This window comes from Oryzias melastigma, linkage group LG15, assembly GCF_002922805.2.
Source record: "Oryzias melastigma strain HK-1 linkage group LG15, ASM292280v2, whole genome shotgun sequence".
NCBI lineage: Eukaryota > Metazoa > Chordata > Actinopteri > Beloniformes > Adrianichthyidae > Oryzias > Oryzias melastigma.
In genome coordinates, this window is record NC_050526.1 from 5,858,494 (window position 1) to 5,883,038 (window position 24,545).

Consider the following 24,545-nt stretch of genomic DNA (forward strand, 5'->3'; position numbering starts at 1 on the left):
TGTGTTTTCTTGTCCATTTGTGTGGATTGTGTTTTTGCTCCGCCCCCTCATGACCACACCTGATTACAGTTAGTGATCAGCTGTTTCTGTTTCAGGTGATTACCTCCAAATTTAAATGTTTTATTATTTTTTTTTTCGTTGGTTCAAACACAAACACAAAATGAAAATAAATGCAAGAATTAAAAAAAATATACAAATTAAAAAATACAAAAATACAAGTAAAGCAAACAAAGTGTTTGAAAAGAAGTAAAAGAAAAGTCCGCCCCTTTTTACAACACCTTTTATTATTTATTAAAGTTTTTTTTTGTCAAAAACACTTCAAATTACCTTCTGTTTGACACCTATGACATGTTCATATGTTTATATTGATCATTTCAGGCCTTGTAGAGATTCAGAAGTGACATCTTGTATGTTTATTTTAATAAATATCATCTTTTGCTTTGTTTTAAACCTTCATGTTCTTATTTTTATTGTTTGGATCTAATCTTTCTGGGTTCCCATGATGCATTTGTGAAGAAAATCGTGTTTTTATGTATGTTAAAAACACAATTATTGGACAAAATTCAAAACCAAAAGTGTTCTAACTTTCAATTTTCTTTCTGTCATAAATGCAGCACAAAATAATATTCTAAGCGCCATTTTAAAAGATTCCCAAATGTGCTCTTGAGGAAAACAAATTAAAAGATTTTGCCAATATTTTCGCTTCAGTATTTGATTTGTTTGAATTAATTATGTGATTAATTACATATGAAACAAACATGCTCCTTTCCTTTAAACGACATCCCTGCTTGAATGGATCGCCTGGGCCACATTTAGATATTGCTAAGTGGCTTTGAATAGCTCCCCTGGATTTCCGCGCTCCAAATGACCCCCGATAATCAGGTCATTAAAGTCGGCCCATTCCCACATCTGACACACTTCCACTCCCCGCTCATCTGAATGACAAAAAAGCTCAAGCGTGCTTTCGGAAACCGAAAAGGAGAGGAAAAAAACAACTTTCTTTTCATTTTAACCTTGTCTCTGCATTCATAAGGAAAGACAGTGTGAGCTGCAGGGGGGGAAAGGTCCCGGCAAAAGTGCCAGCGCCTGTGTGAAAGTAACCGGTTTTCTTAATTCATCCCTCAGGACCGGATAAGTCTATCAATCTGTTAAATTGGAAAGCCATTAGGTGCCCTGGTTTATGTGTTTCAAGCTGTTAACTAGAGGCTGATTGATTGTTGTTCCTTTGATGGGATATGCTGATCTAATCTCACTGGGTGCACGTTTGCAATAAATTACACAATTCATTTCCCCCATTTAGGGGAAGAGGTGGGGTGGGGGAATCACACCTCCAGGCATGCCTGCGCTCTGCAGGCAAAAGAGCAGGGAGCGTATTTTATGGTGCCATTTAGCCAGCAAGCTTTCAGCAATCCCAGCTTTCTTTCAAGCCCCCTCCCTCGCCCTCTACCCTTCCAAAAAATCGAAGCATAATCAAGGTGTATGTTTAGAAAATTTATTGTTATAATTTTCCCCCATAATCTCTTCCATTTTCCTGCAGCCGCGCCGACATAGATCATCATCTAAAAAGAGAAAATGGATAGCAGTTTAAAATTTATCGGTCTTTGATTCTCAATTATATGTGTTTATGGCTTCATCTGTCTTCAGTGACTTCAACCTTTTCCATTATGGTGGAATATTATTTGTACGGAATCCATTAAATTCACAAGGCAGGACTCTAATGGTGGGGCTGCAGCGATTTGCAGAGGGAAAAGTTTTTAAAGGTTGGCTTTAGGAAAAGCGCGGCTGTTATGACACAAGAAATTGCTTTATTGATGGCGTGCTCTGCTGCCTGTGCATTTGCCCATTTGTTACCCAGCCCATATCTATATCTCAGCCTGACAATGATGAGAACTTTTCTGCCACCCTTCCCCGATTACCGACTTGTAATGACACAGACAGGCAGGCTGGGTAAAAACTGACAATCCCGAGGAGGACTTCTGAAGATACAGGTGATAGACACCGAGCCTGGAGGGCTCTGATGAAGCTAGTCATAATGGAGAAAAAGAGCTACATCAATTCCATGACTGTTTCCATCCAAACCCTACAGAGGTCATCATCTCTGCTGAGAAACAATAAAGAAAAGAGAAAGGGTGATAAAATGAAAGCAGGAAAGATAAAAGTGGAGAATATATCTTCTATCTGCCTCTAGGGAACACATCACGCAACATGCTTTTTAATCATTTCTTTAAAAATGTTGATAAAATTCATTTTGAGGGCTGTCATCCACATTTCCTGTAGCTTTGTGGGATAGCTGAGCGATATCGAGCCCCCTATAGCCAATGTAAAGTGGCAAGTAAAAGCTAATCAGGCTGTAATTTAAGGTTCACCTTGCCACTTGTAATCAATACCTGCACAATGCCAATTAAAGTTTGTTGGGTCAGTGGACAGCCACTAATTCCTTTAAATGCAATGTTTAAATCTAACCAATCACGGTGTGGCCTTCGTTGGTTTAATGGTCCGTTTTAACTGGAGTGAACCGTTGAAAAGTGCAGGGAGGACACTGGAGTGTTGAATGCTGCTGTTTATGTGGCTCCAGTTTCATTTTCTGGAAACTGAAAAAAATTCAATCTTCAAGGAAACAATTTTTGAACTAATTTAATTTACTTTAATTGATTATCTGTATTATATTTGTCTGTTTTTTGTTTAGCTCAGGCCATTCTCTGTGTTGTTTTTTTTATTGTGTTTTGCACAAATAGACAAAAAGGTCAATAAAATGTGATTTACAAAAAGAATAAAGTAAATACAAATTACTTCATGTTTTTTTTCCATCAAAATTTTAATTTTATATACTTATTATTGTTTATCTCTGCTTGATTTTCACCAGTCAACAGCTTATGCCCTCCTTTTGGTGTCTTATTGTTTCACAATTAAATGAAAACAAGTAAATTACAAAGATCAGTTCACCAAACATCCAGTCTTAGTAGAACAGAGTTAGTTTTTATTATTATATTTTTCCTTATAGAGATTCCTTCAGATTCTTTATGATACAGAAACAGGCAAAATAAAGTGGGAAGTAAATGGTGAAAATAATGCATACAATTGGGGAGAAAATAATGGAAAAGAAAGAAGTTTGGATACAAGTAAAGGAAGAAAAATAGAGAGAAAAAAGAGAGAAATTTAACGAGGAAAGAAACAGAGAATTTAAAATTAGAAAAGCTGCATTACCTCTGATAATGCTAGTGTGAGTGCTTTTGCTGAAAGTAGTCGCTGTTCTAAATAATGCTAAGAAAATGGTGACGCAATTTACTTCAATTACTGAAGGGGTTTGCTAAAACTACAAAAGCTATGTGCAAAATGATAAATTTGCTGAAAGACTGGAAAGAGTGCTGACATAAATTTCTGAAAAATTAGTAAAATTGCTTAAAAATCCCTAATACATGCCAATTTTGCAAAAAAACGTGTGTGTTGCTTAAATGAGTTAAACTCCAAATTAGCTTAAAAAAAAACGTCAGTAGATGTCAAATTAGCCAAAAAAACTAGCACGTTGGTTCAATATTAGCTAAACTCCGAAATAGTCTAATTCCTCAGTAAACTAAATTAGTCAAAAACGTTAGCATGTTGCTAAATAATTGCTAAACTCCAAATTAGCAAATCTTAGTAGATGCCAAATTAGCCATAAAAGCTAGCTCATTGCTTAAATACTAGCTAAACTCCAAAATAGCCTAAAATTCCTCGGTAAACTAAATTAGTCAAAAACGTTAGCATGTTGCTAAATAATAGCTAAACTCCAAATTAGCTTAAAAAAACCTCAGTAGATGCCAAATTAGCCAAAAAAACTAGCACGTTGGTTCAATATTAGCTAAACTCCGAAATAGTCTAATTCCTCAGTAAACTAAATTAGTCAAAAACGTTAGCATGTTGCTAAATAATAGCTAAACTCCAAATTAGCAAAACTTAAAAGATGCCAAATTAGCCAAAAAAGCTAGGTCATTGCTTAAACAAACTCCAAAATAGCCTAAAATTCCTCGGTAAACTAAATTAGTCAAAAATGTTAGCATGTTGCTAAATAATGACTAAACTCTAAATTAGCAAACATGCCACATTAGCCAGAAAAGCTAGCTCATTGCTTAAATACTAGCTAAACTCCTAAATAGCTTAAAATCCCTCAGTAAACAAAATTAGTCAAAAACGTTAGCATGTTGCTAAAATAATAGCTAAACTCCAAATTAGCAAATCTTAGTAGATGCCAAATTAGCCAGAAAAGCTAGCTCATTGCTTAAATACTAGCTAAACTCCAAAATAGCCTAAAATTCCTCGGTAAACTAAATTAGTCAAAAATGTTAGCATGTTGCTAAATAATAACTAAACTCCAAATTAGCAAAAAAAGCTAGCATTAATAAGTATAAAATAGGCATAAAATATTAGGTAAACTCCATTTATTACTATAAAATATTATTATAAAAGATTAAAAAATAGTCTATACTCATATATTTAAAAAACTTGTTGCTAATCTACTTTAAATTTTGAAATTTGAAGACTTTCTCATTAATTTCCTATTGGGCATATTTTGCTTAATATTTCAAAACTATAGTTTACGAATACCAAAAATATAAGCAGTCATGTCTTGAACGAGCTGAACGTTTTGATACTAAGATTGCTAAAAGTGTGATTGAGTTTTTACGTGCCAAAAAACGTACAGAAAGGAGCAGGAGAATCAATATGGTGTAATTGCTTACTAAGAGTTCACACAATAAGAAAAAGACAAACAACATCAGTTTAAGTTTTATCAGGAAAAATCTTAAATTAAATTGAATAATCAATTGTTTTGAAATTTTAATGTGAATCCTTGTAAAATGTATTTAATTTGCAAAATAGATTATTTAAACCACAAATTTTGCTTTTTATTATTATTTTCTAAAAAATCTTAATTTTTTTTTTAAATCAAGTCTTCGAATCCTTTGTTCAATGTTGCACAGAACTTACCAACTCCCACAAACTCTTGATTCCACTCTTCTTAGCTGCCCCCCATTCCTCTTCCCACTTTTCTGCCTCTGAGCTTTAGCCATTGTCTTTCATCACAATTCTGACCCACAGAAAGGAATTCTCACAAGATATCAAAACAAAAATCTATATTTAATATGGGGGCAATTATAAAGCAAAGTTGGCTGCGCGGGGCTGTTGTCACCAGAGCGCGTGTTTTTCATCAAACAGGTCATTAGACGATGATGGATGTAAACCTATAAAGTATCTAAACTGGACCTTTTAACAAACCACGAGCAACACTATCATTTCTCTAATAGAACCTGCTGACCGTGTCATTCCCTTCTGCCATTTGTCATTTTTCCTTGTGAAATAATCAATATCTGGGCGCTTTGAAGTAAATAATATAAAAGTCATTGTAACCTACCCAAGGAGCAACAAAAATAGACTTATGGAGCATTTAGAGAGCCTATATGACCACAAAGTAGAATCTACTGCAGTTTGCAAGTATTGCCTAATTAAAAATCTTATTATTTAAGGATTTTGGTTAATACATCTTTCAATTTAGGCTAAAAAAAAAAATTTTTTGTCAGGATGAATCGGAAAAAAATAGCTACAGCTTGTATGTTGCCATGTCTGCAGCGTGTAACTAGTCTACTCTTTCATTACACATTTGATTTTGATGAATGCTGTGATTTTTTTATTTGTTTAAAATCATGATTTGTGTGAAACTAATAGAGCATTTCTGAGTTGTTTTAAGCTAGTTGATAAAGATGAGAAAGTAAATAAAAATATAAAATGTATGTATTTGGTGTCTCTTTTGTCCCACTTTGTATCAAAAGAGCTTTCCAAGCCATATACTATAAATATAAATCACTAAAGTGAATTTAAAAGTGTCTTATGAAGGAATTTTAAAAGAAATGTGTATATTATTGTAAACTTTTAGCATACAGTAAGAACAAAAACGGATAAATATATATATATATTTTATTGCTGTAATGGCATATACTCCTCTTCCTATTGTTATTTTTGTGACATATGAGGAAAAAATTTGAATTTATAAGATGTCAATTTAAAAATAATAATAACCAATTATGTACAGGTTTATTATTTTTAGGAAAATGTATGAATAAAATAATATGAATGGATGATGTGACTTCTTTGTGTCTTATTAATGAAACAAATGTGTACATTTTTAGGTAGAGTTACTGTTAAAATGTTGTATAAAAAGTGCCACATATTCTCAGAAAAAACTTCAACAGCTCACAAGACTTGACCCTAAATATATGTGCTTATATAATTATTTTAAAAGACTGTCTCATATGTCTAAAAGTTGCTAAATTATATTTTAANNNAAAAAAAAAAAAAAAAGAAGTCCACGCCCACATCTTCCCTCCGAGCGCCTTTTCTTCTCGTGTCCAACAGAGGGCGCCGTTTCCTCAACGTGACTCTACAACGGGCCCCCTCAACCCAATGAACGGCTTTTTAACAAGTCAATTAATATCAATGAGTGAATATACATAGCGCATTTACAAAGAGTGCAATCTGAGAGGTGAATTAACTGAATCGATTAGAGGGGGGTGAAATAAAAATGACCGCGCTACTCTAACGGACGTCCTGTGGAAATGGGCCGCGCTGAAGAAAAAAAAAAAAAAAATCAATGAATTCCCAATATGAATGTGACCCCCCCTCACCACCTCCACCTCCACGGTGAGGAGCTGCACCCTGAACCCCCATGATTCTGATGCTAAATTTAACATTTTCTGGTAATTTTACTAAAACTTTTAGGTAAAAACAACAATAGAATAAATAATAATTAATGGAATAAATAGAATTAACTGTTTGCTAATGTGTTGTGCATTCTTGAATGAGTTTGGATGATGTGGAGAAACTCCTGGATGTGTGTTTTTCCCTATATTGTAACTTTTTACTTCCTGTTTGGATTTGTTTATTAGTTATGAAATATTTTAAATAATGAAAAAAAAATTTCTGCAATGCTAAAAAATGCTATAGATCTTTCTAGCCTACATTTTTGATACGCAAAATTTCTTACTGTTCTACAGTATGAAGGTTGTGGGTTCTATTTTTGATAATAAAAAATGCGCAAGGAACAGGTGCCACAACCGCAAAGCATTTACTCCTAAAAAGATGCATAAAAAGGCGCAGTGAAGTGTTCATGGTGCGTTTGGGGCGCCCCTGCGGAGGCTGCAGCAGCCCGGTGTTGGTTTGCTGCTAATTGGACTGTGAGACCAATAACAGGGGCGCGCGCACAGCCTGCAGCCAGAACGCACAGGGAGGGGAAGATGCTCTCTCCCTCTCTTCCTCCCTCCCCTCACCGGCTCTCCCTTAATCCCATTTGCCATTGTACATGCCCAATCACCTATACTTTCCGCATTTAACTTGGATGACATTTTTATTTCATCATTAGCATCAGACGCCAGACTGACTGACACGGTGGACACAGTTTGACGGAAACCCCCCGGATGGGACATGTCCATGTTTGTTCATGTCTTTTTTTAACCTCTCGCGCGCTTTGTTTATTATCTTTAATAGTTTTTTCATTCCACCTCCGTGCGTAAAAGGACTTGCGCGCTATCGCACTCCACGGGAGGAATTCAGTTTCTGAACTGGATCTCCTCGGAGCTCGGATATTTTCCGCCTGCAGGTGAGCTCTTTTATTTTTTTGTCTATTGTCCCCTCCTTTTTTCCCGCACCAAACTCCTGCTTCCGTGGTTCTCGGCGCTCAGACCACAATCACAGCGATGCCAGAGACAACGCAAGAGACGTGCGCCCCGGCCAAGGATTCTCCCTTCTTCATTAAGAACCTACTGAACTGTGACAGCAAACCATCCAAACCCAAGCCGGTGCTGGCCGCCACGAAGGCGGCCCTGGAGGGAGGATTTTCCCTTTCCCAAGTCGGGGAGTTCAACTTTCCTCGCTTTGAGCTGCCCGCGCAAAGGTTCAGTCTGCCCGCTCACTACCTGGAGCGCACATCGGCGTGGTGGTACCCCTACACGCTCAGCTCGGGGGCGCATCTTCACAGAACTGAAGGTAAAAACGCTTCATCCACTGTTTCCCTTTAAGAAATCAAATGCGTAAAGTTAAAACGTGTACTTAAAAATACACAAACTTGGAAAAGTTTTGTTGCGTTTTTGTCTCCAAATTTGACATCAGCTATTTTGTTATTCCACAATGGATGAGATAATGGATCAATAAAGTAACACGCTGTGCATTAAAGGAAGTAGACATCATGAAATCATTGGGTGAGGGCGCTGATGCGCAGCGCGCGTGTGATTTGTGAGTTGGCGCTCACGCAGCACATCTTTACCCCTGAGGTTGGTCACTGACAGCCTTTTTACTGGCCTGTTTTTAATGGTGGCGCCTCTAATTTATTTTAACCTAACGATTACACATTGTTGGATAAATAATCTTCTGATTTTTGTAGTTTTATTGCTCTAAAACACCTTTTTCTTGCGCTTATTTGTGCGTAATGTTCCAAAAAATATCCAAACCCTCTACTTGGTGATGATTAAATGTCTCCTAAAATGTTTTCCCTTCAGTCACCGAGAGGCCAGGAGCCAGGGACTCCTCTCCAACCTCGGGCACAGACAGAGACTCTCCAGATCTGGTGCTCAAATCCGAGCCAGACGCAAAAGAAGACGAGGATGAGGACGAGCACAACAACAACAAGAGCAGCGACGAGATCATCCTGGAGGAGAGCGACGCCGAGGAGGCCAAAAAAGAGGAGCTGGAGGAGTGGAAGAAGAGGGACGAGGACAAGAAGCCGTGCCGCAAGAAGAAGACGCGCACGGTTTTCTCCCGGAGCCAGGTCTTCCAGCTGGAGTCCACGTTCGACATGAAGCGGTACCTGAGCAGCTCCGAGCGCGCGGGCCTGGCCGCGTCTCTCCACCTCACAGAGACTCAGGTGAAGATCTGGTTTCAGAACAGAAGGAACAAGTGGAAGCGGCAGCTGGCCGCCGAACTGGAGGCCGCCAACCTGAGCCACGCCGCGGCGCAGAGGATAGTCCGCGTCCCCATCCTTTACCACGAGAACTCGGCCTCGGAGGGCGGGGGCGCCGCTGCCAACGTGCCCGTGAGCCAGCCGCTGCTCACTTTCCCTCACCCCAGTGTGTATTACTCCCACCCCATCGTCACGTCTGTGCCGTTGCTTAGACCGGTTTGAAAGGGTTTTATTGGTGTCCTAACTAAAATAAAAAATAAATAAATAGAAAAGTGAGACAATATTTTTTATAAAACTGGAAAAGACTGTCCCTGTTGGGCACATACTATTTTAAAAACAACTTTCCCCCCACAAGATGTTATTATTTTATTATAATTATTATTATTAATATTATTTTCTCAGGATTTAACTGCTTTTATTTGTGTTTTTCGTCATGATTGTTGCCAGACTGAGTCCAGTGATGTACAGACACTACCTGGTTTGCAAGAAGAAAAAAAGAAGTTGTCAACAAGTAGCCTGCTTCAAACGATTCACTTTATTTTCCTTTGCGTTTCCAAAAGTGAGGACAGGATGATGCGCAATCGGTGCGCTTTGAATGGATGAAGCTCTGAACGGGAAAAGCCTGTTTTGTCATCTGTCAGAAAACTGTTTTTAAATTCTTTTTTTTTCTTTTGAAAGAGCTTGAGGGACAATCAAGCTATGAAAAAAGCTTCTTTCTGTCACTCTCTAGACACGGAAACGTATTTCAAGCACAAATCATCGAAGTTTTTGTGTATTTGAGCAGTAGGGTTTCAAAAAGTCGACCACACTGGAATAAAAAAAATGTAAATGTATATATTTAACGAGAGGCGGGGAAGCGGCTTCTCCTTTGTACAGGAACTACGTTTTTTGATATTGTATTGATGAACCATGTTGTGAAATAAATGGAAGATATTCCTTATTTTTTATGCATATTACTATGCTCTTTTACGCACAAAAAGGCAGGTTTATGTACATTTGTTTTCACTCCTTTACATCAAAAATTGTTTGTTTAATTAGGTTCAAAATTAGAGTAATCTCACTATTTGACATATTATACATTTAAAAGGAAATTATACCCAAAATACATCAGCTGACTTCATTTTTCTTATAATACTTTATCGGATTTTTAAAAAAATCTGAATATAATCATTTTTTTCTGATTAATCATTAGTAACCATTTATTATAAATATTTTTTATATTATTTATAATAAAAAGTAAGTTATTTTTTTAATACAAGCGATGTCAAAACCTATGTTACGACTTTGATTTGATGCGTCCTTCGCGCGTAATTTCTTATAACGCATCATTTAAGCTCCAAAAAAAAAGTTTTCGACTCTTAGCCATCAATAACGCTTTTGTGATCTATTTCAACCGAAAAGCTGAAATGATTTGACACACTGACACTTTGTTACACGAGATCCCACAGGTGTCAGTGGACACCTGAGGTAATAACTCAATAAGGACATGACCTGCTGTAAAAAAAAAGGGAAATGAAAGAAACCCTTTGAGCGTTTCGGAATTCCAGAGATTTGATGGTGGATTTCAAAGATAATGCAACAAAAATCACATTTTGATCATATTTTTTTGTAATATTGACATTTTTACTACCTAAAGTTGAAAAAAAGTTTCAGTTGTATTTTTTGTAAATAAAATATAACCTTTTCAGGATAAAATACCGGTATCTAAATAAAAAAACGATTTTTCTTGATTTTCAGGTGAACAGAACTGATCAGAATCCATCCTTCTGTGACTAAAACTGATTTCCACGGAGGGGATAAGTCGTTTTTTTTGTAGCGCGTGCCCGCTCGGTGTTTGACGCACACGTTCCCAATATAACTGCAGCTTCACAGCTTGAAGACGGCTGTAATTGGCGCATCACAGACTAATGCACCTGTAATGTCCGGAAATAGACGCATGTAATCACAGATAGCCGCGTGTTCCATTCGCACCAAGAAAACGGCTGAAAGTCACAGCTGAACAGGTGAGATGATGCGTAAACCTCACGGAGACGCAGGCTCACTCTTCCCCCAGAACAATTTAAAACCTTTGACCGCTTTCATCTGCGGGCTAACACGGTTATTGGAAATTAATCAGTCCGCTATAATCTCTGCATGATGACCTCATCAAGAGACAAAGAGTTCATTCAAATATCATCAGATCGCCCAAGTATTGACGTGCACCCACCACGCACACTCAACACTGGCCCATTACCACAAATTAATAGATTAGTATGGCATTATTCCTCTGGCACATATCGATCCGTGGACGTCTGCGCGCCAAGTAAGAGCAACGTCCGCGCGCAGTTTCGGCCCAGCTCGTGACCTTGATTTGCGCACATAAATTGAAAAAATTACCACTCGATAATTTCCATTTGTTCGACATCTTTATGTAAAGGAGCAGAAGGGAGAAGGGCCGGAATCAGAATGAGGACAGATCGGGGACAGCGCTGCGAGTGCATTAAACCGGGAGCTGGAATGGGTTCTTTTTGAGCCTCATCGCGGGTTTCAGGGCCAGTTTGGAAACCCACAAGTGGCCAGAACACCTCGTATAATGCAGAAAAACTCTTTTATGCTGCGGCACCTGTTACCATGCGCACTATGAGTTTAAGGGAAGCTCATTTTTGAGCTGAGATGGCACAGATGAAGCCAAAAAAAGCAGTTTTTGAAAGTTTATAAAGGAAATAATTCATATTAAATAATTTCTTCACATTTTTGTGACAAAATCTAACCAATAGACTAAATGTGATTGCTGACAAAAGTTTGAGAAAATCCTTTAAAGGACAAATTTATAAATGTTGGCATGCGTCATGCGTAAAAAGGAGTTTGAACAACTATTTCCAGCATTTCTGGGGGAAAAATGAAATTTTGTGCCATTTGCTTTCCTGATTAAACGTGAGCATCAGATTTTCATCAAAGTTCTATTAAGTGAAACATAGGTTGCGGGGCACCGTCTGATTGGAACAGTTTAAATTTTAATTGTGTTTTTAATTTGACATATAGTTGCTGTGAAGAATGACAGCGAAACGCCGAGGGGCGGTCGATTTTCTTAATTTCTCCCCGAGGAATTGATGAGTCTATCAGGGCAGTAGATTGGAAAGCCATTAAAACTCAATGGTTAGGTTGTTAATTGGAACTTGATGGATAGGAGCCCTTGGATAGGCTGTACTGATCCAATCTTCCTGACTTTGTGTTTTCCAATAAATTACCCAGTTCATTTCCACACTCAGATTACATAAATTGTACACCTCCAGGGCTGGTGCTCTGCTTGCGTTTACAACTCTCTCTCTCTCACACACACAAACACACACCGGTTAGTGTAAGGACACACACAGAAAAAGAGCACACCTCGCTTTCTTGAATGAAAATCGAAACATAATCAACGTTTATACTTAGAAAATTTATTGATATCATTTTCTCTGGTAATTTCCTTATTCTAGACTTGGACACGCCATACATCATAATACACACGTGTAAAAGGGTCTTTGTTTAATATTTATCGAAGCTTGATTTCCAGATCAAAGCGCCTCATAACTTCATCTGTTTTCTTCGGACTTTTTCCCCCACCACCACCACCACCCCTGCTAAAGATCTTGTTCTGTTATTGCGGTAGGGCGGCCATACACCACTTATCATTGTGATAGAGCGGGAACTTAGGCCCGCTCCTCGCTGTTTGGTCCACGTCAGGTGTGGAGACAGAGAGAGAACATTTCCATACTAATGGAATAAACTACAGCGCTTGCTCGGACTGTTCCACTGGCCCATAAACGCCAACTCTGCCATAAAAGAGCATGCGTAATTTATCCGCGGCGGCACAATAGCGGTGTGTTGTGTCCACTATCTGCCTGATGAACCTTTCTCACTTTGTTAAAGTCGTTTGGAAACGACGAAGGCGCCCCGCTCTGACAAGCGTCTTTGTTTGGAAATAGCGGCATATAAAATAAACCCATTTAACTGTCATTGCAGATTTCACGCCCTATGTGTAACCACCATAAATCCAGCATCCGCTCTGACGGCGCTCGTATATTTACCCCCCTCCTCCTCCTCTCAGCAAAGCTGGCGTTTGGGGAAGATCGTTTAGCAGCTGCTGGCCTCAGATATTTTCGCGCGCATCCAGATGGATCTGCGGCCAGGCTGATCCAAACAACTGCAACAGGTCTCGCTGTTTTAAACGGCACAGGTGATGCGTTTGAGCAAGTAATTAAAGGGACATAACGTGCGCGCACACACATGCGCGCACTGAATATGGCATGATGATGAGGTGGGATGAGAGCCCCCCCCTCCTCCCCGCCTCCTTTTTTTGCACTCATTGCGGGCGCACCCTCAACTCCCGCCACCTCCAATCAATTAGTCAATCAATTAGCCGGCCACTACCCCACGCGCGGTCATCGCGAGGCAGATTGGATCAGTAATGCTCAAATTATTTCTTAATCGTTGATAATGGACTCATTAAATTAGTTTATTGTTTTCTAGAAAGAAAAAAAAAGATAATTTTAAAGGTTTCTGTGTTGGATTGTGCGTAAAGGGCGTGCGTAAAAGCGAAAAAAACTCATCCTTTTTTCAGTCCAGGCTGAAATTACGCACAATAAATTACATTTAAAAATATATGACATATTTTATGTTTCAAAACTAAAAAAATATATATTTTTTGAAAATGTTCTGATGGAATGGTAAAGCTCGTTCAGCCAGGAACGCATCGGCTTTCTCCCTCTCTCCAGCCCATCTCCAAACCCTGACAGGAGTTTGAAGTTTCCGGGCTCATGCCGGACGCTGTGATTGGCCCAGGAGGAGCTTACCTACATGCAAATGAAGCAACGCAACCTTGCTGCCTCTGATCCAGAGCGTGATGAGGAGAACCAGGAATACACTCATGTTCCTCTGCGCTCTAGAAAAAAACACACCCAACGTTTAAACGGCACAGTAAACAGGCTGGGGTGGGAAGAGAAAAAAAATCAAGCCGACAAAAGAAGCTTTCGAAATTTTTTACGCATCATTCGTTTAGAAAGCAATCACGGAATACAAGCGGACAGACCGATTCAGTCAACACTTCGATACTGTTATGAAGCGAGAATGAGTAGCGCAGAGGACAGCGGGAGCAAGTGCTCGTCGGGCCCGATTTCCAGCTTTACCATCCAGTCCATTTTGGGCACGCCGTCCGATGAGCCGCGCTCCGGGACCAAAGAGCTCTCCAAGGGCGCGCCGCCGCCACCTCCGCCGCGGAGGCGCTCTCTGTCCGTGTCCTCAGAGGAGGAGTGCAGCGGCGGGGAGGACTCGGCGGACTGCTTCTGCTCCGACACGGGTCACAGCGAGCGCTGTACGCAGCACCAACCCCACAACTTCTCCTGCCTAGGTACTATTATTATTAATATTTGAAGATTTTGTCACCAAAAAATGATTTTTTATTTATTTACCGCCTTATTTCTAATGTTCTTTTTGCACTTTGGGTGACATATTCGGTTTTTACGCAGCGCATCCATTTCCACTTGCGCTTTTATGTTCACACTGTCACAGCGGCGGAAGGGTGGAAGGTCAAATAATTAGCCCCCTGTCTTCCCTCTCATTTCAAATGCAACTGAGCCTGCTAATTGATGGAACATGTTTCCAAATTGGCATCAGCGCGCGCGTCGCCAATTGAGTGTTAAGAGAGTTGAATCTAATTAATGCGCGGATCATGACTTACTTGTCCAAAAAAGTCAAACTTTTCAATTGTGGAGATTTTGCAAAAAAAGTAAAATATACTCTCGTCGCCTGTTTTTCTTTGTCAGGTCCTGGAAAAGGACTTCTTTCCGGGGCTGAGGGGCTCCCCCGGCGGCCGCACCTGTCCCAGCCTCTGCTGCAGGATTATAAGGAGGAGCAGGACCGACCGTGCCATCAAATGTCCCCGCTGTCGGACGACAGGCAGACGGACGGAGCGGACAAGCAGAGCAACTCGGCCAAGAAGAAGACGCGCACGGTTTTCTCCCGGAGTCAGGTGTACCAGCTGGAGTCCACCTTCGACATGAAGCGGTACCTGAGCAGCTCGGAGCGGGCCTGCTTGGCCTCCAGCCTGCAGCTGACGGAGACTCAGGTCAAGACGTGGTTTCAGAACAGGAGGAACAAATGGAAACGGCAGCTCTCTGCGGAACTGGAGGCGGCCAACATGGCCCACGCGTCCGCACAGACATTAGTGGGGATGCCGCTGGTTTTCAGAGATAACAACTTGCTGCGCGTACCGGTTCCCCGCTCCATCGCCTTCCCGACGCCCCTCTACTACCCGGGGAGCAACCTTCCAGCTTTACCTTTATACAACCTGTACAACAAAATCGAGTACTGACAGTCCACAACTCTCATAAGTGTCTCCACATAACCCCTGTATATTATTGTATCACTTCTTTATTTGTTGGAAAAACTCAATTATGCAAAAAAAGCTGTAAGTTTCTTAAAAAAAGCAATTAAGCCTGCCATGTGTATAATTATAAATATCACTTTTGTACTTTCATTTTCTTTATCCTTCTTTTACAATATTTGGCTTCCTCGTTTCATTTCAAAGTGATTGGAGGCAAAACATTAAAAATGAATTGGGCTGAAATTTTCCACACGGAAAAAAATATATAAATATATATATTTGTTTTTATTGTAATTTAAGTATTCAGTTATAACCTCATTCAATAAATTTTCTATTTCAGAGAGAATTTGACTTCCTTTGTTTTATTACAAGACTTTATTAGATTTTAATGTGCACTGTTTTACTGAATTATTGTTTGACATTTTTGGTTGAATATATTTTAAAAGACCATTTTTATTAAACCTTTTCATATAAAGTTAGCATTTTTGTTATTGTATTTTTTGCTGTAGAACTCAGGAATTCTATCAATAAGTGAAAAATTATGGATTATTTTAATGGAACACTTTATTTTGTTTGAGCTATCCCTAAAAATAATATTTTTTTTAAAATATGCACATAAATTCCAGCTCATATTAATAACTATAAAGATAACATGTTTTTAAAAATTATGACTAAATTGGTGAGTAAAAGTTTAATATTGCATATTAAACTTTGTCTGCAACATATTTTTTATCTAAAATTTGGAATTAGATCAATCCTCATGAACACGTCAGCAAAGAAGCAATAAAAAAGACATTTGTTTATGAAAAGGCTTATCTGGAGATGGAAATGAGAGGCGTACTGAGATGCACTAGCAGCCAATCGAGCCTCTGGGCGGGATCTTCTCTCATTTGAAGTCTGAATGCTTCAGGCGCCGGGCCTCCAGAGGAAATCTAAGATGGTGGTAGCCTCGCAAAAGTTCAAGACTCTACTGGTCTTTACATGTGGACAGAACCTTATTTCTCCGGTTGAATTTGATGTATTTATTAAAATACTTAACACCGCAGTGCCAAAACACAAAAATAAATGCAAGATTAGTTTTCCTTGCATGTAATGTTTAAAGGAGAACCTTTCCCCACCGTCTCTAATGGTTCCAACTAGCAGAATCACGACTGTAGCCGGGCTCTGCAGCCTCACAGATTATTCCTGACCCAATTTCTGCAACAGACGGCCTGTGTTTCTGGGAAAATGGATAACGCTAGACTCCAGCCGTGATTTATGGGTCACTCCAGTCACAGTGAGTCTAGGTGAGGTGCAGGAGGATGAATTTGTGACAGATAGGATAGAAGCAGAGACAGAAGGATGGGGTGGGGGGGGCTTATGAAATGGAGCAATCGCTTTGGTTGAATGAAGCTGTTTATTAGTTTCCAAGTGGTCATTATGTCATCATCTGCGACGGCGGCGTGTCGCTCTCTCGGATGGATGTTCGCAACCCCCTGACTTGTGGGGAATCTGCATGACCTGTCACCAGGGGTTGTTTGATTTACACGACGGAGGAGGAAGAGAGATGTGCTGCGAGGAGAAAGTAAAATACAGGAATCGGTGGGAGGCAGAAGAGGCCGTTCGACGTAACTATGTATCACCCCCGATGGCAGGCGTGAATTACAAATTTTAATAGCAGGGCAATGAAAATGATTTGAAGTGGTTTAAACTGCAAAGAGACAGCGACTGGTGCTGTGATGAAGATTTGTTGAGATGATATGTTGTGCCTTAGGATTCATCAAACCTGCCTGGTAAGGTGAAAAGCAACTGTAATTCACTCTGTGGGATAATTTATGATGGGAGCTGCACAGAGAGGGAGAGGCTGATTCTCAGCATGTTTACAAGATCATTATGAATTACAGAAAAAATAATATTCCATCAACTCTTTCACATCTATGATTTGGATCTAAACTAACTCAATCAAGCCTCCATTACATACAATACTGTTAACCCCTCCACTGCCGCAAGGTTTAACATATTTTATAAATTCATCATTTATTCGGATGAAAGCTTTTCAACCTTTAAAGAGGTGTCTTCATGTTTCAGAGGAAGGATACGGATGCAGAGCTCCAGGTCTGCCTCAAGACAGGAGTTTTAAAAGCGATCGCGATGCATTAAGCCAGGCAACTCTCAAGACCTGTTCGGCCTCTAAATGAATTTGAGGGGAGCATAACAAGATTTTTTTTTTTTTGTCATCCGTTGGTTTTAACCAGCTCCTCTATTTATGGTTTAATGGTCAAAAAAAAAGGAGGGCTTGGAGCAGAAGTGATTTTTCATGATTCTGTTTTATATCAACTGGAAATGAAGGAGCTGAAGGGAAATTGTGTTTGTTCCCCTTCCCCCCCTAACAGGAGATGAATATGCTACCGGGCAAAAAGCCATTGCAAATACACCGCATTATAGGGAGAAAATGTGGCATAAATGTGTTGTAAGAATTTAGAAATCAGTGGAAAATTACATGCATCGTCCAAAATATTGACTAAAATTCAATAAAATAGTTTGTCTTTATTTGAAATTTTCAGTCATATTAAATATATGTATATTAGGGCCGCTACAAGCTGCCACCAATCACTGATTATTTTTTCTGATTAGTTGCCTTATTAGGTCATGGACAAAGTGGATGTAAAGCACACATCTTAACCATCATTAGCTTTAAACTAACAGATATATAAAAACTAGATATATAGCATTACCTGTGATAATGCTAGTTTGAATGTTGTAAGCTGAATTTGGTCATTGAAGATGCTAGTGACGATAGCTGAAAGTGATAAAATTAATAGCTAAAAATGCTGATATTGAGCACTGAAATCGCTGAGGCTAATAGCTAAAAACAATGATGCTGATGGTCAGATATAATATTAGTGAAATGTCAAATTAGCCTAAAAATCTGAAAAAAGCCTATGTTAGCCAAAGAAGCTAGCATGTAGTTGAAATATTAGCTAAATTCCAAATTAGCCTAAAAAACAGAAAAAAGCCTAATTTAGCCAAAGCAGCTAGCATGTAGATGAAATATTAGCTAAACTTCAAAATAGCCAAAAAAAGCCTAAATTAGCCAAAATAGCTAGCACGCAGCTAAAATATTTGCTAAACAAAAAATTAGCCCAAAAAACTGAAAAAAGTCTAAATTAGCCAAAGCAGATAGCTTGCTTCTGACATATTAGCTAAATTCCAAAACTGCCTAAGAAACAAAAAGAGCCTAAGTTCGCCAAAACAGCTAGCAGGTAGCTGAAATATTAGCTAAACTCAAAAACTGCATAAAAAACAAACAAACAAAAAAGCCTAAATTAGCTAAAATAGCTAGCATGCAGCTAAAATATTAGCTAAACAAAAAATTAGGCCAAAAAAAATGAAAAAAAAGCTTAAGTTAGCCAAAGAAGTTAGCATGTTTCTGACATACTAACTAAATTCCAAAGCTGCCTAAGAAACAAAAAAGCCTAAGTTAGCCAAAGCAGCTAGCATGTAGTTGAAATATTAGCTAAATTCCAAATTAGCCTAAAAAACAGAAAAAAGCCTAATTTAGCCAAAGCAGCTAGCATGTAGCTGAAATATTAGCTAAACTTCAAAATAGCCAAAAAAGCCTAAATTAGCCAAAATAGCTAGCACGCAGCTAAAATATTTGCTAAACAAAAAAGTAGCCTAAACAACTGAAAAAAGTCTAAATTAGCCAAAGCAGCTAGCATGTAGCTGAAATATTAGTTAAACTCTGTATTAGCCTACAAAAAAAACGTAAAAATCCTAAATTAGCCAAAATAGCTAGCATGTTGCTGAAATATTAGCTGAACTCCAAAGTAGCCTAAAAACCTTTAAAAATTGCCAAAATAGTCCAAAAAGCTAGCATAATGCCGTTATAACTTTCAGATTTACTACATTGTGACTCCATAAAATTTAAAGTAACAACTAATCGACTATGAAATTAGTCATTCGATTACTAATCGTGGCATCCCTATATGTATATATATATATATATATAACCTTTTCTGGTCCGTCACTTTCAGACACCAACCGCCGCACTAAAACAAAACATGTGGATTAACCCCTTTCCATTTAACATTATTCTTTATTGTAAAAATGACCAGCCATTTCTTAAAAACCTCTGATTTGAAGAGGCAATCGAGGCACAATATGCATCAGACTATTACAGACTACAGTAAATGTCGAGATTTCAGCTCCATTGATAAGTCCATTAACATTACCCCTGACATAATAATGGCCGAGGTACAATTTTCCACTCTCCATTTTGTATTTGTAAAGATAATGAGGGAATTATCTTAAAGGCCTCATGCTACACATTCAAGCGAGAGACCACCGAGACGGAAAGCTCTGCAACAGTTGTATTTACATCCTCCTTGCTCTCCCTCAGCCCCTCCCTCTGCTGCTAGACCCTCTCACAGAGAGGCAAGGAAGATAAAGCATGTCATTATTCTATTAAAGGCCTACAATTTTTGTAATGGGACTTGCAGTGGTCGGCAGAAGTGCAGGCAGCTTCTTCAATATCCTGGACATTATTTGCTCATTTAGTTAAATGATGTTTCTAATTCCCTCATAATTACCTGTAATGAGGCTGTCTCCCTCGTTTTGATGCGGCCACATCTTAATACGGCATGGCATTCTTTTTTAGGGATAATTACCTCTCATGAGGCCGGGGGAGCGAGGCTGGGGTTCGCTGTGCGCTGCACACGTGGCAAATTGGCTTGTTTCCTGCCATCTTGTCTTCCTGCAAATTGGTAAATTAAGTTTCTCAGCTGGAGCATTAGAGCTGTTGAGTTTGCTTTCTCGGCTGCTTCAAATGATTGGGTATGCTGACAGGGAGGTGTTTGTTCCTAATGCATTTGTATTTTACGTGCTTTTGTTGGAACATTTCTTCAAAATTTGTTTGACGGTTTGTATTGACGCGACTTTTAGAGCAGTAAAACAACTATAAAAACTTCTCGTTTGGAAAAGCTCAAACTTAGAAAGAGACTGACTTGGGTTAGCAAACCCGTCCGTGTTGTCCCTCTGAAATGATCCAGCTGCTGTACTCAAACCGCAGCTCTTGCAGGGTTGGCTGAGGGGTTTTTATTTCTAAGTGCTGATGTGTCGCAGACAGTTTGGCTCTACAAGGGCCTGTTACACGCCGATTAAAGAGAGGGAAGGAGTGCTCCCGCAGGGCAGCCTTGTACATTTACCCCGACCACAAAGAGGTCTAACGTTTACGCCCTGGTGCTGACATGACCTTCAAACAAGGTCCCTGTGCTGCTCGGGTGGATACTGGAACTGTCTAGAGGAGACCCGCAGTGAACCCGACAGACAGACAGGAAGAAGTCATATCTGGATATCAGAAATGACCTGCTATATCCTGGAAAGTAAGAAGATATGCCATTTATTGGAAAAAAAGGGAGACTTTTAACTGCATGTGTTGGAAAATAAGTCAAATAATAGAAATGTATTCTTACTTTTCTAAAATAAAAAAAACAAACAGATTCTCAAGTGATTTCTTTGTCTTTGCAGGGTCAGTGATCTGTTTGTTATGGGATCTGATACCGAGGTCCTCTGAATAAAGGCAGTAGGAATCTCTTTGTAAGGACCAAGTGGTCTCTTTCAGCTGCAGGCGTCTGCTGTGCAGAGAGATGATCTGTCGCTTCAGTGAGACTGGCTGCTGACCACATTGCCTGCAGCGCCGCCGCCACCGCCGCAGCAGCAGCAGGGAGCACAATGAGAGCAGCACACTATCACCTGACAGCTAATTAGGGATTACTCCCCTGGAAGGGAATACATTGTCTTTGAGTTGGGGGGAAAGGAGCCAGAAAAGCAAGAGGTCACTAAAATGTGTGTGAAGTGTCAGTCAAAGTTACAAACCCCCCGCAGTTTCTCAGGGCGACTCCTTGTTTTTGTTTTCGCTACGGCAATTTGTTATGCAATTATGGGTGCTGCTGAGGTCCTCCGTCTTCGATGAATCGAATAAAAGCTCAGAAAAATAAACCGTTTTGAATGTTTTTCTCCTTCAGAAGGCGCAGCTGTCACCAATCTTTGTGTGTGTGTGCACATGAGTCTGGTTTATACCAATGAGACCAAAGATTTCTTTGAAAACACATTTACAACCATTAGTTGAGTGTAAGGTTTCATGTGCAGAGTGCATCCTCTGGACTGGTGTCAGAGTTTCTCAGCGGCAGCCTCTGTTGGAGAGCTAGAGGATAGTGGTGGTGTTTTGGGGGGTGGGGGGGCACTGGAGCCTAAGCGTCCCACCGACAATGCATCACGGCAGGCAAGGCGTAACCTGAGCCCCCCCTCTGGCCCCGGTGTGGCCCGCAACAAGGCGCTCCCTCTCGGCCCCGTTTTGCGCTCCCAAGGTGCTTTTAAAGAGATTTGGTCAGCGAGAAAACAGCTCTTCAAAAGAACTGTTGTCACATTAGAAAGGAATTAGTGAGGCCCGAGGCCAAGGATTCCCCGCTCTAATTCTGGAGTCTCAACAATCTGTCTTGGTGCGAGGTGGCCGGCGAGGCACGCTCTCCGTGTCTGCTGGGGAAAGATGGACTTGGGAGGGGATTCCCATGCTCCTGCAGGTGGACAAACCTCAGGGAAGTCATGGGGAAAGGTTACGACTAATCCATCTGACTCATGTTCAGCAGGCAGATCTGAAAGATCATTTACCTCACAAGTTTCTTTAGTAACAGAGAAAAAAACATATTTAGGAACTTTAAAGAAGGGACAAAGGAGTCACATATCAAACAGGAAGTAATTATTTTGTTGAAAACTGCTTCTAAGTAATGAGTCATAGTGAGTTATATTCACTCAGGTGTATTTACTTTTGAAACTTTAGGTAAAAAAATAAATAAATCATACTTTTTACTTTCACTCAAATAGGTTTTTAACTCTAAACCAGTACTCATTGATCTGTATCTGTCTAGCCACTTTAATCTATTTATTTTTGGCCCGCAAAACTGTACTAAATTTTATTGATCCTTGTTAATTCATTTTTGATTTTGAGTTAAACATAAATTTAAATGAAACAAATCCTTATGAATGATTTATTTTCCCTGTAATCTTGGTGTCTATCCATAGATGATGCACTACTAAGACATTGACCGTTGTTTAGGTACGCAAAGTTGGTCTGCATTCATGTGATTTTGGATAATTTTGTTGTTTTTCTGACTTTCATGCATGTTTATCAAGTTTGACTGGCATTTAACCGACAATTCCAACCCCACATGAATGCATCTTTTCTCCAAGTTTGCACTTCTAACAGAGAGATATCAGCCCATTAGTGGAATTGGCAATACAATTATTTTAAAAAGACACAACTGTAAAATAAAATTTATTTTCAATCAAAATCAGGCCAGTTTTTGTCCAGATTCTGTATTGTTTCTATCTCCCCCACAACTTAAAGCTAAAATATGAAAATAATGAACTTCTACCACTCTGCAGAAAAAAATGTCCTAAAAAATGACACAAGTTTTTTTTTTCTTCATTTTGGCTAAAAATGGAATAATCATAGTTAAAAGACCACTAGAACGCTTTTAAAATAGATCAAAAAAGGATTGGAGTGAGACTTTAAACCACGATTTTCTATTAAGTTTTAGTTCTGTTGTTTTAACTTGTAAAAAGACTGTTTTTGGTCTTATTGTTGCTAATGTGATTGATGTGACAGAGTGGGACTTGATACCAATTGGTTTTCTGAAGTCTCTACTGGTTAAAAAGCTACCAGGCTGTAGCACATAGGCAGACTCAAAGTCAGGACCCAGACAAGGAGAAAGGATAAATATTCCTGATATGCAAAATCTTTATATTCTTCACACAAAGAAACAAAACTCATTTTTTTACTTTCCAAAATTTTTTTGTAGTCTGCAAGTTCTCATCTGCTAGGAGATAGAAATAACAATCCTCAAACTAGAAAGTGGCCCATCATGACAAGCTCATTTGCAAAGGAAAGGCTTAACCCGAAGGGTTCGGAGGTCAGGATCAAAGGACGTCCCCTTGGGACCGCACAGAGATTCTTAGAGAAACACTGATCCTAAGCTTTTGTAAAGGAATCTTCTAATGACAATAAATCTCCATCGCGAGCTAAAGACAGAAGTGCTCGGTACAGTGGCTATACGATAGGGGAGTCCTTGGGCCCTGAAGGTTGCCTATAGATGTCTGGATAGAAGACTGATAGGATATGGTGGTTGCCAACAGGGTTGTGGCCCCCTCTTTGCCCAGGTCAGAACCCCAGTGTGATCACAGGCTGGGTGGATAAGGATGACCAGTACTTCTCAGCTTTTCTAGCCTCTGGTGAGTAACTGGGTCTTTGACCTTGCCCACAGATTAGTATCAATATCGGAGGAAGACCTGGATTGAACTCTTCCTTTCTTTGTGCTCTTTCTCTTGTTGTTTTGTTTTCTCTTGAGGATGTGTCAAGCTCAGTTTGCTTTCAACTGAGAGAAGTTTTGAAGTGGAAATTGTTTGGGTTTGGTGTCAGAAATGGACTGTGATGTTTTCGAACCTTCATAGCCCAGTTGTATTGGAGAACGGAAATTCTATTTAGACTTGTAATCCATGATTTTTCTACTTCTAACATCCTTCTAGCTCTGGGGTCGGCAACTTTTAACAGTAAAAGAGCCACTTGGGCTCGTTTTCTACTGATCAAAACCTAGAAGGAGCCGCAGAGATTTACTTTAGCCTTTAAGAAATTCGGACTTGCATTCATGACCTTCTTTTTGTTTTGTTTTTATTTTAAATAAATTTGAATTGAATATTTTTTGGCTCGAACAAAAGCAAAAAAATAAAAAGAATTTATTATTTCTCAAAAAGGAATTTTTGTTAACGTTTTTACCTTTAGTAGAGGCCTAATTAGCGAAAAAGCTAGCCAGCTGCTTAATTACTAGGTGAACTCCTAAATAGCCTAAAATTACCCAGTTAGCCTAAAAACTCCAGTAGATAACAATTAGCCAAAAATGTAAGTATATTGCTAAAATATCAGCTAAATTCCAAATTAGCATAAAAAGTTTAATTCGAGGCCAAATCAAAAAACGCTAGCTCGTTTCTCAATTACTAGCTGAACTAATAAATAGCCTAAAATACCTCAGTTAACTTCATTAGTCAAAAAGTTAGCCTGTTTCTAAAATAGAAGCTAAACTCTAAATTAGCCTAAAAACCCCAGTAGATAACAAGTTAGCTAAAAACGTTAGCATGTTGCTAAATTATTAGCCAAACCCCAAACTAGCATACAATTCTTCAGTAAACTAAATTAGTCAAAAGTATTTGTTGCTAAAATAGAAGCTAAACTCTAAATTAGCCTAAAAACCC

The 24,545-nt window shown here is 39.2% G+C and overlaps 2 protein-coding genes across 2 annotated transcripts; both read left to right on the forward strand.

Annotated features, from left to right (window-relative positions):
• The first annotated feature begins 7,093 nt into the window (after positions 1–7,093).
• hmx3a (H6 family homeobox 3a) lies at positions 7,094–10,427 on the forward strand. The gene is made up of 2 exons (XM_024297725.2): positions 7,094–8,010; positions 8,520–10,427. Exons 1-2 carry the CDS (start codon positions 7,722–7,724, stop codon positions 9,140–9,142), a joined length of 912 nt encoding a protein of 303 aa, XP_024153493.1. The 5' UTR covers positions 7,094–7,721; the 3' UTR covers positions 9,143–10,427.
• A 2,765-nt stretch (positions 10,428–13,192) lies between these two features.
• Positions 13,193–15,609, forward strand: hmx2 (H6 family homeobox 2). Its single transcript, XM_024297724.2, has 2 exons — positions 13,193–14,288; positions 14,704–15,609. Exons 1-2 carry the CDS (start codon positions 13,739–13,741, stop codon positions 15,249–15,251), a joined length of 1,098 nt encoding a protein of 365 aa, XP_024153492.2. The 5' UTR covers positions 13,193–13,738; the 3' UTR covers positions 15,252–15,609.
• The last annotated feature ends 8,936 nt before the right edge of the window (positions 15,610–24,545 follow it).

Coding starts and splice junctions, on each gene's coding strand:
- hmx3a (XM_024297725.2), top strand. CDS start 7,722: ATGCCAGAGACAACGCAAGAGACGTGCGCCCCGGCCAAGGATTCTCCC. Junction 8,011..8,519: donor GCATCTTCACAGAACTGAAG/GTAAAAACGCTT, acceptor TTTTCCCTTCAG/TCACCGAGAGGCCAGGAGCC.
- hmx2 (XM_024297724.2), top strand. CDS start 13,739: ATGCAAATGAAGCAACGCAACCTTGCTGCCTCTGATCCAGAGCGTGAT. Junction 14,289..14,703: donor CCACAACTTCTCCTGCCTAG/GTACTATTATTA, acceptor TTTCTTTGTCAG/GTCCTGGAAAAGGACTTCTT.